Below are 15576 nucleotides of genomic sequence, written 5' to 3'. Positions count from 1 at the left end.
TCTTATATTGTATAGAGAACAATGTAGAATATTTGGAGTTAAGTTTAAAGATTAGTATGCTTAGTAAGTTATCTGATATAAACAGTATGTGCCAAATAGTCAAATGATTTAGGAGAAAAGTAATATTTTGAGTGAGATGTATAGACAAAGAGAGACTGGGGAGTGGAGGGGATAGATAATGAAGAGGGAAGAATGAAGAAAAAGGGAAGAAAAGTATGTTATGGTTGAAGTTTAAATTCTTTGAACATAGTATTAACATCAAGTCTTAAGATCAGCTTACTTTTCAATTTTTCCAGAGCAAAAAGCAATCACAATATTGTTACAGAGAATAAAATAGTTTGTAAAAGTGACCAATTATTAGTGCTTTAATTCTGGGTTCCCAAGTACAGATAATGGACAAATTCATTTATTCTTTATTAAGTTTTGTACCAGAATGTTTTGCTTAACATTAAGTTAATTTAGTTAATCTTATGAGCCAGTTTTTCTGTAACGTACATTGAGCTCTCTATATGTGGAAATAGAAAGTTAAAAGTATGGGTAGAATATTTGATAACTGAAATTTTCAAATGCCAAAACTTTTATTTGTATTAGCTCTTAATGTTAATTTATTCCCATAGCCTACTCATTTGACAGGGATTATTACAAATAACATTCACTGCTAGAATTTTTCCATTTTGTCTGTTTTTGTACTTTTTGGAATATAAATACCAGTATGTAGTGAAGTGTCAAAGAATTCATTGGCCATTAGGCATTATTAGCAAAACTATTATTATTTACACAAATTAAATCCATAGGTCATTAATATTAATAATTTTATATTAATTTTTAATTTTTATTCAGGTTTACAGTCTGATCATTTATACAAATTTCCTAATGCATGAACACTCCCCTACCCTTAACTAGTTAAAGTAACTTTTTGTTTCACCATCTTTTCAATAATAGTTAAATGTTGGTCATTTTAGTTCTATAAGTCATAATCTCCATAATATGTTTCAGATCTCATTGTACTAACTTCCACCTGGATGGAGAGGTTTTAGTTACGACTCAAGCCAATCACATATAATTACAATATGATTTATTGTGGAATATCCATATTACAATGATATAAACATACAATTTAACTGGCAATTATGAGTCACTAACACAAGATTCTGCAAACCAGTTCAAGATCTTACAGAGTTCAGGGTCCAAAACTTCCCATAGGGGACTGGCGCATTGCTTCCCTAGCAGAGCTACCATTGGCCTATGCTGAAATCTTGAGAAGGCTTTGGAGACCCCATGGGATAGAGTCCAAAACATCTCAAATTGACTTGTTTCATTCCTTATCTATACTACTTCAGAGATGTATTATCAGAACCACTTATTACTTTGGGGTCCTTGATCTGTGTTGCTAGGCTTTTCTCTATCTTTGTCTCATGCCTGTTTACCACTGTCCTCATAAACAAGTGGTTGCTTTCATTTTTTAATTTTTTTAGTCATTCCATTCAGTTACATTCATTTCTTATAATATCGATACATACAACAATTTCATATTATTAGCATAATTAAAATTCTGCATAAAAGCATGCTAAGCCAAATATAAAACAATAGCTTTATAGCAGTTTTGAATATTTAAAATTTGTGTAAGGACTACATTGAAGATTTTAATACAGGATAATAAAAGAATATAATAAGGAAAGAATAGCTAGCAATTTGATGAATTGACAACTGCTTGATTTGCCTTTAATTTGTTATATATCTTCAGTTAAACGGCAAACAGGTTTTCTTTACCTAGACATTTGAAGGGTTTCTTAGATCCCAAATGGACATTTTAAATAAGGAATATGTATCACAGAATATGTATGCCCTTAAACTTATACTAACATTCGTGACTGAAAGAAGTTCATTGGGCAACTTTACAAGCATGAATAATATCTCTTAACTACTTGCTTGATTTGAAGAGTAATTAAAGCATAGGGATTATAGCTGTTTTGTGATATTCATGATATTGGAGATACGCTTTCTGTGATGATACTTTAATGTAATTCTTAAACCTGAAGTGTTTGAGGTAAATATTTTAGCTTGAACTTGAAAAGCTCACTGACATGAATAGTTTTAGAATGCTCTGGTCATTGCCACTGATGCTATTATGACCACTGTGAAAATATTAAGTCCTTTTTATTGTTTTTCTGTTAACCAATTTAGCAATTTACTATTGCTCTTAAAAAAAAAAATAGCATCATTGAAGCTGCCATGACAGATCATTCAAGAAATGTTGCTACATTCCATGATATTTTCTATTGCAGCAGATTATTAACATGTGCATTACCCTTGTCAGTAGTTTACATTTAGCCTTTTCTTTGTAATATAACAATACCATTAGATACAATGAGTTTTTAGTGCATATTTTCAATAGAGTGATACATACTAAGATAAGACAAATAGAGACCAGCTTTGGAAATGTAAAAGCATCTTTCAGAGTCTCCAAGTTGAATCTAACTTTCTTCTCTGTTGTATTTATCTTATGATGAAGCAGTTGTGGGGAGGGTGGGAGAGAGGAAATTCAGCCTTTATAATCACATATTTTGGTTGTTTTTAATTTATTTATTGTGTGACCTTAAATTACTTAAACCATTAGGGCAATGGTTTCCTCTTCTGTTAAATAGGGATAATACAACCAATTTCATAGTGTTGTAAAATCTAAAAGAGATAGTAGTTAAAGCCCCACTCCAGCACAGTAGGTATTAAATATGTGCTACTTCTCCTTCCCCATTCACTCCAAACAAGCTCAGCTGCTATCTTTAAAAAGTGGATTACAGGTTTGTTGGTCAGTTCTAAGCTTCAGGATAAAGTTGCTGCTCTAAACAATAGACTAGGATATTTCCTTTGACACTAAGATACAAATGAATAGTGGAAAATCTTATTATAATACAATTATAAGAAAGATTATATGTTTCAGTTTGATAACCCATAGTAACAGTGTTTTGTTGTTCAGGTTACAACAGATAAATATCTTTATATAACAAATGCTGTCTTTGTTCCCTGTTCTTGTCTCAATTGCTCAATTTAATAAGAGGTAATTGATTAAACTTTGTGTTGTAGTCAGTAAAATGGAGAGGGCAGCTAAACTATAGATCTCCCCTCCCTGACATTATCAACCTTTTACCTCCTCTAACCTGTCTCAATTATTTCTGACAGGGCTCATGTAAAGTGTCAAATTCCTCCCAAACAAAGCAACACCTATAAAGATTTAATTGCTTAATGAAAATTGGTGGAGGATTAGAGTTGTGTGACACCTTTTATTGTGTGACTTCTTCCGAATTTTTATTAATTGGACAAGGAAATAAAAAATGGAGGCGATGACTGTTCTTGTATACTGTATACTCTTGTATACTGTATATCTTGTATACCCTCCCCATTTAAAGATTATAATTCCAGTATGTCTTTAGACATTCAAGAATCTTTGGATTAGCAAAGGAATTTAAAGTGATGATCCTGTCCTTTCAGATATCATTTTTATAAATGTTGATATAACAGCAACTAACATTAGTCAAACAATTTCTAGAGCCAGATTAATGTGCCTGCATTATATTACTAGCCCTGATAATATTAGCGTTATTGTTATTTCCTCATTTGTGGATGAGGAACTCACGGATATAAGTTTTTTCGCTCATAGTCACACACCTAGTACATGGCAGACCAAGTATCAAACCAGGTTATTCTGAAGACCATATGTTAACTGTTGTACTAGTCTTCCCCCCTCTGATGATGAAAATGGAGGCTAGAAAGGTAAAAAATCCATGTAGTCTTCAGTGACTACTTTTGATCTACACACATTTCCCAAATTTACTGACCTGCTCATTCATACCTACCCACAGGTCAATTCAAACCTGTCTTTGAAACCTTACTATCTTTTGTAGCCAACATCAATTCACCATTCTGGTCAGGTTAATTTTATTTTCTCTGTGAAAAAGTTATTTCACTTTGTTATCCAAATCCAATCCATCTTTTCCATGTCTACAAAAAGACTTCATTCTGTTACATTCCTGGTATCACTTATTATTGCATTACTTGACAGGCGTAGTGTATTGTAATCTGTAACCTACCTAACTGTGTGTGTGAGAAGGAGCTATCAGTGCTTGAGAAGCAGTAGTGACTGGTACATGGCAGGTTTGTTTCCCTTATCATCCTTTAGTGATGAGCAGCACATGCTTTAAAGCACCTGTCTTTTTTTTAATAATAAATTTTATTTTTATATTCCCCATACAATCGCAACCCCCTTATTTTGACCCCAATCCCTCCACTTCAACCCCCTACCCCCCATAGAATGTCTCTGGTTCATAGTTTTTTGTTGATTTTGATTTTCATTTTCTTATAGTTATTCATTTTCCTGGTCCCTTATTTAAGTTTTCTAGATTCCTGCTATGAGTGAGACCATCCGGTATTTTTCTTTTTCTTTCTGGCTTATTTTGCTGAGCATGATCCCTTCCAGCGCCATCCATGTTGCTGAAAATTGCATGTGTTTATCTTTTTTGAATGCTGAGTAATATTCCATGGTATATATGTACCACATCTTCTTGATCCAGTCATCTATTTTTGGGCATTTGGGTTGTTTCCAAAGCTTAGCTATTGTAAATAGTGTAGAGCACCTGTCTTTTAACCCTAACAATTCCATTTGTACCTGTGAGAACTGTATGAAATGACTAACTTCTCCACACACTAGTTACCTCATCTTAAAGCAGGGATAATAATAGTACCTAGCTCATTGACTTCTTACGAAGATTAAGTGAGATCCTATGTCTAGAACATAGTGAATACTTACTAAATATTAGCTGCTAGTACTATAAATGAAATTTTACTATGTATTAGACATTATTTAAAATTTGATTATGTGTTGCTACATTACAAATTTTGCAACCCCTTCTCATGCCTATTATAGGCATTTAATAAATGTTGTTGATTTTTAAATTTTATATTTAATTTATATGCCATCAAATTTTTACTACAGGATTTTAGCTAGGTTCAGCACTACAAGCTATCCATGTATTTTCTACTACAGAGAGCTACTAAAAGCCCTGTGGGAAGGGAGTTATCCAGGCTGGGTCAGGAGTCCTGCAGAATGAACTTGAAACAAATGGGTGCTCAAATGAAAACAGGTTGATGGTCTGTTGCTGTTCCTAAACCTACCTTCTGATCTTGTGGAAGAAATGAACCTATAACATCATCTATGTGGAATGCTTTGATGTGCTTATTAGCAAAACTTAAGAAAAAATATTTGAATGCTTGGGAAATTAGGATGAAGCTGTTTGTAATTATAATTCAGTTATGTAAACTGTACAGAGTGAGAATAGATGAACTGCTTCTTCCTATGTGTCAGAAACCATCCTTATTTTCAGTGGCATCAAGTATCAGTAAGTGCTTATGAGCACACACAACAGATTTTTTATTTTTTAATTGTTTTTTAAATTTTTTACATCATTGTTCATTTTAAAACAATATTTGCTTCCCCCACCCCCTCAGGTGTAGTCCCCATAGAGTTTCCTTCACCAATGCACCCATACTCCATCACCACAGTCCCCTGTGCTCCTTGCTTCTCCTTCCCTCCCTCTGATCCCTGCCTCTCCTCCTCCCCTGCAGTATGTCTCTGATTTATAATTGTCTGTTTTTGCTTTGTTGTGTTTTGTACTATTGTTTTTTTACACTGATGTCTTATTTGGTTCCCCTGTATTCCTGCTAGAAGTGAAACCATCTAATATTTTTCTTTTTCCTTCTGGCTTATTTCACTGAGCATAATTCCTTCTAACTCCATCCACATTGCTGTGAATGGCATGAGTTTATCTTTTTTGATTGCTGAATAATATTCCATTGTGTATATATGCCACATATTCTTGATCCAGTCATCTATTTTTGGGCATTTGGGTTGTTTCCAGGTTTTACCTATTGTAAATAGTGCTGCAATAAACATAGGGGTACAGGTGTTCTTTCGAATCAATGTTTTTGTGTCCTTTGGGTAGATCCCTAGGATTGGAATTGCCAGGTCATATGGTAGCTCCATTTTTAGTAGACTGAGCTTTTCATAGTGGTTGGACGAGTTTATACTCCCACCAGCCATGCAGGAGAGTTCCTTTTTTTTACCACATCCTTGCCAACATTTGTTGTTGCTAGTTTTTTTGATATGTGCCATTCTTACTGGTATAAGGTGGTATCTCAGTGTGGTTTTGATTTGCATTTCCCTGATTATAAGGGATGTTGAACATTTTTTCATATGCCTGTTGGCCATTTGCATTTCCTCTTTGGAGAAATGTCTTTCAAGTTCTTCTGCCCATTTCTTGACTGGATTGTTTATTTTGTTTTTGTTGAAGCCATGTGAGTTCTTTGTATATCTTTGTGATCAGTCCCTTATCACTTGAATGGAATGCAAAGATTTTTTCCCAATCAGCAGGGTGTCTCTCTGTTTTGGTTAATGTCTCTTGCTGCTATTCATGGTTTTTTGTGGTTTCATATGAATTTCATCAGTATTTATTCTATTTCTTTGAAGAATGTCATTGAGATTTTTATTGGAATAGTGTTGAATCTGTATATTGCTTTTGGTAGGATGGGAATTTTTTTTTTAAAGATTTACTTATTTATTTATACAAGAACCAGGGTACAGGCCAGATGCACGGGAGGGTGAGAGGATTCACCAGAGACAGAGCAGGAACAGAACAAGCAGACTGATGAAATACACTGCTGAGGGGAGCAGCGGGCGAGACAGGAGAGGACTGCTGCGCCATGTGGGACCCTTACCTGCTGGCCGGGATCAAACCAGCACTGCAGAGGCTGCGGACAGCTTCACAGTGCTGTACTCAACCACCTGCGCTACCAGGGGAGGCCCTAGGATGGACATTTTAATAATGTTAATTCTTCCAATCCAGGAGCAGGGGATGTCTTTCCATTTCTTTGTGTCTTCTTCTATTTCTTTTAACAGTGTTTTATAATTTTCTTTGTATAGGTCTTTCACCTCTTTTGTTAGGTTTGTTTGATCATTTTTGTTTCAATTATAAAAGGGATGGTTTTCTTGATTTCTTCTTCAGATTGATTGTGCATAGGAAGGCTACTGATTTTTTGTGTGTTGATTTTATATCCTGCTATTTTACTGAACTGGTTGATTATTTTGAGTGGTTTTTCTTTGGAGTTTTTAGGGTTCTCTACATATATTATCATATCATCTGCAATAGTGATAGTTTTACTTCTTCTTTCCCTGTTTGGATTCCTTGTATATCTTTCTCTTGTCTTATTGCCCTGGCTAGAACCTCCAGTATTATATTGAAGAGCAGTGGTGAGAGAGGACATCTTTGTCTTGTTCCATCTTAAAGAAAAGGCCTTCAGCTTTTCACCATTGAAAATAATATTGGCAACAACAGATTTTTTTTTTAAATATTTTATTGTGTAGAAGAACTGGGGTATAGACCAGAGGTGCAGGGGTGGGCGGTTGAGAGGATTCAACAGAGGCAGAGTGTGGAACAGAGCAGGTAGATTTACTGAAATACATTCCTAAGGGGAGCAGCGGGCAAGACAGGAGATGTCTGCTATACCATATGTGGGTTAGCTCCCTGGCTAGGCATTGTACTTACACAGTCATGGTGATAGTGCTAAGACTTAACCCCTAGGCCACCAGGGAGGCCCACCCCCCAATATTTTTTGTTATTTAAAGTTTGAATAAATGTACTATGTTAAAAAAAAAATTCATCTGAATACATTTAAAGATTTTCTTGACCTTATGCCGTAATTCATGAATCATGTGCCATTCAATTGTGGATTGGTCTCTCCAAAAATCTTCAGATAGGGTTTTTCCAATACTTGTCACTTTGTTATATGAAACTAAAGTCAATGGAGACCTTGTAGACCTCAGGAGAAACTGTTACCATAACATAAACAATGGGAAGTACCTAGATTTAGGATCACCTCCAGAAATAACCTATTCATCAGAAAAAAATCTTCATTAAGGCAGATATCCTTAAACCTTAAACCAACTTTAAGGCAGATATCTAAGGACAAAGTTTTGTTATATGACATCATCCCCTCCTCCTCCTGTGAGAACCTACCAATCTCTTCATGCCTCAGGTGCCTATACCATTCCTTAGCTCTGTATATAAACCCTCTGTTTGTTCCATTAACTTTAGAATTTATAGCTATGTAAATTCTCCATATGTTTGTTATTAAATTTGTTCTTTTTCTCCTGCTAATCTGTCTTATGTTAATTTGTTTGCTTGTCCATCTGGAAAAGAACGCAGTTGGGTGGGAGAATGTTCCCCTGCACCTTGCCACCATCTAGCAGATAGAAAATAGCTCTAAAACGCTGTACAAAATGGAACTTTTATAGGCAGAAGGGAGCAGGAACAAGCAAAAAAAAAAAAGCATATTGGTAGTGGCAAGTTACTTTCTTTTATGGGATGGCAGGGGTTTCTCAGGCAGATTACCTAACTTGTGCTATTCAGGTGACTCCTGTTCAACTGCTTTAAGATTACATGTTGGGAGAGTTGAAATTGTAGTTGAGTCTCATTTTGGTGACTTGGAGTTTAGCATAAGTGACTCCATTTGGGGCCTGTTGTCTTGTTTTTAACAATTTCCTGTGGATTTGGGAGTTACAAATAAGGTTAAAAGCTGAATTGTAAAAGAGATAAAGCTACTCTTTCATAATCTGGAATCTTTCTCACCTCATTTTTTGTAGTGAGATGCAAATAAGGGAGTAAGAGACCCAGTATAAATGTTAAGCAGGTATTTATGTCCCACATGTTTTTTCTTTTCTTAGTCTATCTCTGGGATTTTTTTTTTTTTTAAAGATCTGTTTCTGAAGTTTTGAATTTGCCTAGCAATTACTAGGAAAGTTAGGGAAGATAATGAAGTGAATGGCTGGAATATGACACAAGAATAAGGTTTTCTTTATTTTACCTGGTTTTATAAATGAAGGTTTTTACTTATTTATCTTTTGCTTTTTGTTCTTTTCCCTTTGTTAAAATTCACTCTGTGTTATTAGACTATCCCGAAAACCAAAATATTTTGCAAAGTGTTCCTTATTGATACCTCTATGGTTTCTCATTCTCATTTTATTTTTTGTTCCCTAACTTAGCCCACTTGGGTTTTGTTATGTACACTCTTAAGTATTTGTAGAAACCTACCTGGAATATTGGTTATCTATGATTCAGAAAGTACTTGTAGAATTTTTTTCTTATAGTTTGTTCTTATTATTCTCTACATCCTGAACATTTTGTGAAGTTCCCTTAAAACTAAACTAGGATACTACATGAGCGTATTGAATTAGGAACATCTTTAAAACATTTGCAAGTGATTAGACAAGGGTCACTTGGGAAGGAAGAACAGAGTCTCTCAAAGCACTGCCTGTTCAAGTATGGAGGATGGAAGCTTTCCTGCCCTCTAGGCCATATTTCTGTTATGGTTGTCTTGTCCTTCTTTCTACTTTATCCTGATTTTATGGGTGTCCTGATGAGAATGTTCAACAGGTACAGCCTGAGGCTTGAGAAAAGATCTTTACAGCGACTTTCACGGGATAATTTATTTATGAGGCACAGAAGTTTTTAAATGTATTTGTTGCTTTGACTAGGGGATAACAAAATACTACCCATGATGAAATTTCTTTGCTTTGCTACATTTGGGGAGAACAGAGAAATAGAAAAATTTTGACATTTTATTCAGGTGTTTCTTGATTTTTCTTTTTGGCTGTTTCTAAATATTTGACACTTCAGAATAGGGCCATGAATGGTTTATAAGACATATGCTTTCATTATGACCCACAAATGTTTTAGTTGAAAAGCAATAATCCTTCAAAAATGACTATTGGAACAATATTGATCATGGAAAACATTTGTTAAATTTTTATCTTAATGAGTTGTGGAAAGGCTTTTGAAAATTATGTTGTATTCAGTCTGACCTCTGAATATAAAACTGTAAAGAGTAACTATAACAGATATTAACAACTGTCAGTAAATCCTCTTTTATAGGCAAAAGAGTTGATGTTATAAAGTAAAATCCAAATCAGGGTATAGAGGAGACTGCATTTGTTGGGATACATTATAGCACCCCAGGGTTGGGGGGGAGGACATTGTTAACATCTGGGATTCATGTTACCCTTTGTTTTTTAATCTGATAGAGACTTAAATATTTTTCCACCTTCAAATCTCCTGATCAGCCTATTTAGTAGGGGGGGAAAAGGACACAATTGCTTTTTACCCTTTATGAGCACACATGAAAACCTCTGATCTGTTTCATACCTCTCAATTTGCATGACCATGAGGAAATTGAAACCTAGAGTTAAATGACTTGCCTGGGACAGACAGCTCACTAGTTCCTGCTCTAACCGGAGACCTTCTACTGATATCACTTAATGCCTTGTTTTCTATTGCTGGTTTGATACACAATCCTCTGCTTTTAAGTCGTAGCAGCAAATGGTGTTGTCTTCTCTACACCACTTGATCGCAGGTAATTCCCAACCCCACGTCTTTTTTTCCCCCTATTGGAGTTGCATGGTGTGAAGTGGATGACTGCAGAAACTCAGGTGGAAACAATCCTGGGGGAGTAGTGAGACTCAATTCACCAGGGAAAAGGCAAGCATAAGAAAGATGTCTTGTGAGGAGCAAACTCTGTATGTAAACATGATTGTGTACAAAGTTCCTGGTGTTTGGGAGGGTATTGTAAGTTATTTGTGAAGCTGGAGAAAAATCTCTTCAGGAAAAGAGGAAAAAGTCAGTACAAGGGCAATTTTTCTTATAGATCATTGGCTTTCAAAAAGTATGCTTTTTGTTGGACCCATAGGCGTATATTTCATTGTATAAAGAAAGAAACATTTCAGTTTTTCCTTCTCAGACTGAAGGATGGAGGATTATTTTAAGAGTAACAGAAAAGAAAAAAAGAAGGGTACCTATCAAACTTAGGGAATACTTGTTCTAGAAATGTATGAACTATTCCCATAATACAGTACCTCTTCGATTTAGAAATGACGTGTGGTTAATAATTCTAGTTAGTGTGACTAATCAGAGCCATCTATTTAAGATAATAAATCAGAAACTTAAAATGCCTAATTGTTTACCTAACAACTTGCGTTAGGAATTCTAAAAGAACTGAATTGTTTGAAGAAGCTTTTTTTTTTAACATAAATAAACTGAAGCTATTTTTACAGCCTTTAATTATGTTTTTAAAAAAGTTTTGCACTCTTGAATGTTTGTGGTTTTTACAGGGCACTTAGACTATTTGATACTGTCTTCCGAGTCTTTTTTTTTTTTTCCTTGGGTTATGAGTGTTCTTCTTAACCCAGATTACCTATTGTTACACTGAATGTGCTCTCCGGGGGCACACAGGCAACTGCCCGAATGGGGTTATAATTCTTGTTTGTCCCTGGGCGCTTGCCAGCAGGGAGTAAGGCATTATGGGAAGCAGTTTCTTTACCTTGCACAACAGGTGTCTTTGTCAGTGCACCTTATTCAGATAACAGTGTGGAAGCACTGAGTCACTGTAGCAAAAAAAAAAAAATATGAAAGCAAGAGAAATTGCTTTCACATCTAGAAAATGGTGTTGCAATTTAAATCCGAAACCTTCTGGTGCTAGCAAATGCATGAAGAGGTTCACGCTATCTTTAAAGTACATCTGAAAAGATAAGAAGGAATTTGAAAGGTATGAGCTGCCTGATGGCCTTATTAATATCTTGTCTCCTGATTATTATTTAATTTTTGCTGGGTTAGTCAATGTTAAGACAAATGTGCTGGAAATTTTTCTTTAGCAAAAATAATGATTTTAAGACAAAGCTGCATTGTAGAAAAAATTGAAGTAAAAATGCTTTACTGGATTCAACAAGGATCAAACACAGCTTGAAGCTGTTTTAATCTTGAGGAGGATATATTTAAAGTATTGCATTTTCTGATTAAATAAGCCTATTAGACCTGTTTCGGTTTCCTAGCAATGAGGAGTCCCTTTCCGTGTGTGTGTGTGTGTGTGTGTGTGTGTGTGTGTTTGTGTGTGTGTTCAATCTAGAATGCTGTAGCAATTGCAAAACTCTCCTAATCACCTTTAAATGGAATGAGGTACCATTTGAATAATGTTGTTAATCTAGGTGAAGATAATGTAGAATGACAAGGGGAAAATAGACACTACTGATCTCATTCTAAGTTTTGTTTTTTTTCCTGAAAAGCAAAATGTTAAACAACATAATACTGCTGTTGGTAATTAGGACTAAAAACTCCAACCACTATCGTCTTTGATTGTAGACAGACATTGCCAAATTGATTTCTAATTCTAACAAAAAATGTTTCTCATAGAACAGCAATGATATAAAAAGCAGGAAATAGCTTAATTAGGAATATTGAAAAACAACTATTGGAGGAGCTTTGTCAGTCGTCTCTCCTTATTTATTTGCTTAATACTTCCCCCCTTGATATTAGCATACATTATATTGATATACCCTGCTAATTTAAGCCACTATGTAAGGATTATGGGCAACTTTCAGATGTTTCATACAGGCATATATATTCAGGGTCCTTTCTGGTCTCCAGCTGTTCTTTTAAAAAAAAACATTTCTGCTGTTAAGGCACCAAGAGTACCTGGCTCTTATTCTGGGAAATTAAAAGAAAACTAAGTTTAAAAATAGAAGATAAAGTGAACTTTTATCTATCAAAGAAGAATAGTCAGTTTGGCAGTGAAACCTTAATGTTGCTTTCTGAAAACAACAGCAAACTAAATTCTCATAATCAAGAATTGTTTAAAATATTTGTGTTTTTTCACGGGGAGAAGGGGAAATGATTATTAATTGATATGGCTCTCCCTGTTTCATTTTTATATATTGTGACACTTTTTTTTTAACAGAAATACTCTGAGGGGAAAAGACTTTTTTTTTCATTCTTCAGGAGATTATTTTTAACAACACCAAGAATTCTATAAATTCTGCAAAACTAAAGGTTGCCATCTATTTATTTTCTATATGAATGTGGAAAAAAAAGCAATAAGAAAACTCCTGTTCCAAGAAGAAAACTCCTGATATAATACTGAAGAAGAAAAACTATTTAAAAAATCTAATTACCAAAGAACAGACTATAAATCTATTGTTTTTGTTCTGTTTGTTTTGCTATAAGACATTCCTCAGTAGGAAACTTTTTAAATTTCTTTTTTTGAAGTTTAAGGACAATTTTCAAAAACTGAAATTCCAGCTGCTGTTAAGAATGCAAAAAGTGTTTATAGTGTACACTTCCTCCGTAGATAAGAGACCTCCCTTAGCCTATTGGGGGTGAGTTCTAGACAAGCCTGTGATAGCTGCTTTTTTCTTCTTTTTTTTTTTCCTTCTGGATTTTTGATACTCCACCCCCTTACATTCAGGTGGGTGTGTGCATTGGCTCTGAGCTGCAGTAGGATTTTTCCTTGGATAGTCTGGTCTGGTGCTGGGACAGCAGCTGCTGCTGTGGAAAGACCAGCTGGCAAGATGATGGAAGAAATCTCCATTATGGTAGCCTATGACGCCCATGTTTTCAGCCAGCTGCACGATGAAGACTTCCTCACTAGTCTGGTGGCCATCAGCAAGCCCAGGTCTATGGTAGGTGGTGCTTTGCACACTACTCTGGGGCTGTTTCTCTTTTCTGATATGATAGTTATACCCGTGTAGCAACTGAGGCATTGCTTCCTGAGAGTTAAAATAGAAACATTACTTTTGGCTTTGTGGTATAAGTTACAACAAGATCTATAGGTGTTCAGTGATCTGTTTACATAACTAAGCACTATTATACATTAGTATAACATTAAACATGTTTTAGGAGTCATACTTAGGATACTGCTTTCATATGTAGAAAGGTTGGTAGGAATTTTATAGTGCCAGGTATCATTTTGTCTCATGTGTTTGCCTAGTATGTATTTATGTGATTATTAGATGAGAATGACCTACACTTACAAACATGTAACTCAACCTTTTAGAAGTGGGACATTTTTATCAGTAGGCCATAACGTCAACTATCTAAAAAATTAAATAGCTTTCAGTCTTCATATTGTTACTAAGAAGAATTGTTTTAAAAATAACTTCTAGTATAATTTTAATTTGCATTTAATATATATGTTGATTTACTCTTTTAAGGGCTAATGTAAATGTGTTAGAATAATAGAAAATGATGTGCTTGCAAGTTTGTTTCTTCTCTTTCAGTATCATTCATGTAATAGCTATTGACTTTAAGATACCAGCCATCCATACCTTTTAAAACAAACTTTCCTTATTATTGTTGTAATAACCACTTACTCATAATATTTCATGATACTAATCACAAGCAACAGAATGAAAGAGTATATCTTAACAGTTATCTTAGTGGTTTGAAGCCCTACTTTTCTATTTTAGTCCTAAGAACCTTTAAAACAATATGGTGATTTCTGAAAACAATAAATTGAAATGAAAAAGTAAAGGGGAAAGTCATAGATTGATTTTAAAAGATTTAAAGGTCATAGCAACCAGATACAGTGTCCAATGTTGTTTAGATGCTAAATTGAACAAATTATAAAAAAAAATCTGCAAGATAAACAGAGTAAGTTTGACCACTAAATGTGTACTTAATGATATTAAGAGAGTTATTCAATTTTTATATGCAATAATGACATATGATTCTTAAAATGAATGATTTAGAGATACGTTTTGATATGGTTACATATGAAAGATCTGCAAAGAGTCAGTGATCCAGTAGAAGCAGTTGGTAATGTGGATGAAACTAGATGCATGTATCTTGATAATCGTTGAAACTAGGTGATGAATACATAGGATTATTTATTCTCTCTACATTTGTAGATATATTATAGGTGCAGTTTAAAAGGATCAGCAGGACCCTCCCCAAAAGAGCAAAACCAAAACAAATAAAAAACCAAAATATGCTTCCTCCAAGTGTTTATTAATATAGAAACATTTAGCCTATTGCATCCTTTTCCTACATGATTTCTAATTTTATGATTGTATACATTATATGGGGATCATTGTCAACCCTTAACCACAATGTATACATATTACATGTACACATGCACCAACTCAGTCCATGGTTATGGATAATCTTTAAACTTCATGTTAACAACTAATTTCTCAATATTCCACTTTAAAAAGCAATGCAAAGAATTCAGAATCCTGTTTCATATCTTTTTGATGAACCTGTCAGAATTCTTGTAGTGGATGAGCTGAGTCTTCACAAACTTGCAGGCATTTTCTAGGCCAGAAGGGAGAAGAAACAAAACAGAGAGACATAAAGTGGCACAGTGTAGAAGTCAGAGGAGGCTGGAGAGGTGGACAATGACTGAGTCATAGGTAATGTCTTATGCTCATTAAGTACAGAACATTATTTTTTTTTAAAGGTTTACTTATTTATGCAGACACAAACTAGAGTGTAAGCCAGAGGTGCGGGGATGAAAGGATTCACCAGAGAGAGTGGGGAGCCGAACAGGCAGATGTACCAAAACACACTGCTGAGGGGAGCATCAGGCGAGACAGGAGTGGTCTGCTGCACCATGTGGGTAGCTCCCTAGCCGGCTAGGGATCGAACTCATGCTGCAGTGGCTGGCGATGGCTTGATAGGTCTGTCCTTAACCCCTGTGCCACCAGGG

The 15576-nt window shown here is 34.9% G+C and overlaps 1 protein-coding gene across 7 annotated transcripts in view; it reads left to right on the top strand.

Annotated features, from left to right (window-relative positions):
- RABGAP1L (RAB GTPase activating protein 1 like) overlaps window positions 1-15576 on the top strand; it is a 572843-nt gene that overhangs the window by 476368 nt on the left and 80899 nt on the right. Inside the window, exons 1-2 of one of the 7 annotated variants that reach the window (XM_037506438.2) lie at window positions 11440-11643; window positions 13336-13549. The exons of 3 other annotated variants lie outside the window; for them this stretch is intronic. In XM_037506438.2, the coding sequence (XP_037362335.1) occupies window positions 13439-13549 (111 nt within the window). In that variant the 5' untranslated portion in view covers window positions 11440-11643; window positions 13336-13438. Of the gene's footprint in view, window positions 1-11439; window positions 11644-13082; window positions 13550-15576 lie in introns of those variants that run through there. 3 more of the 7 variants (XM_054693459.1, XM_054693460.1, XM_037506437.2) reach the window with 3 other exon arrangements.

The sequence above is a fragment of the Talpa occidentalis genome, unplaced genomic scaffold (genome assembly GCF_014898055.3).
Source record: "Talpa occidentalis isolate TD23 unplaced genomic scaffold, MPIMG_talOcc4v2.1 talOcc4.12, whole genome shotgun sequence".
NCBI lineage: Eukaryota > Metazoa > Chordata > Mammalia > Eulipotyphla > Talpidae > Talpa > Talpa occidentalis.
This window is presented reverse-complemented; position numbering and strand designations above follow the sequence as displayed.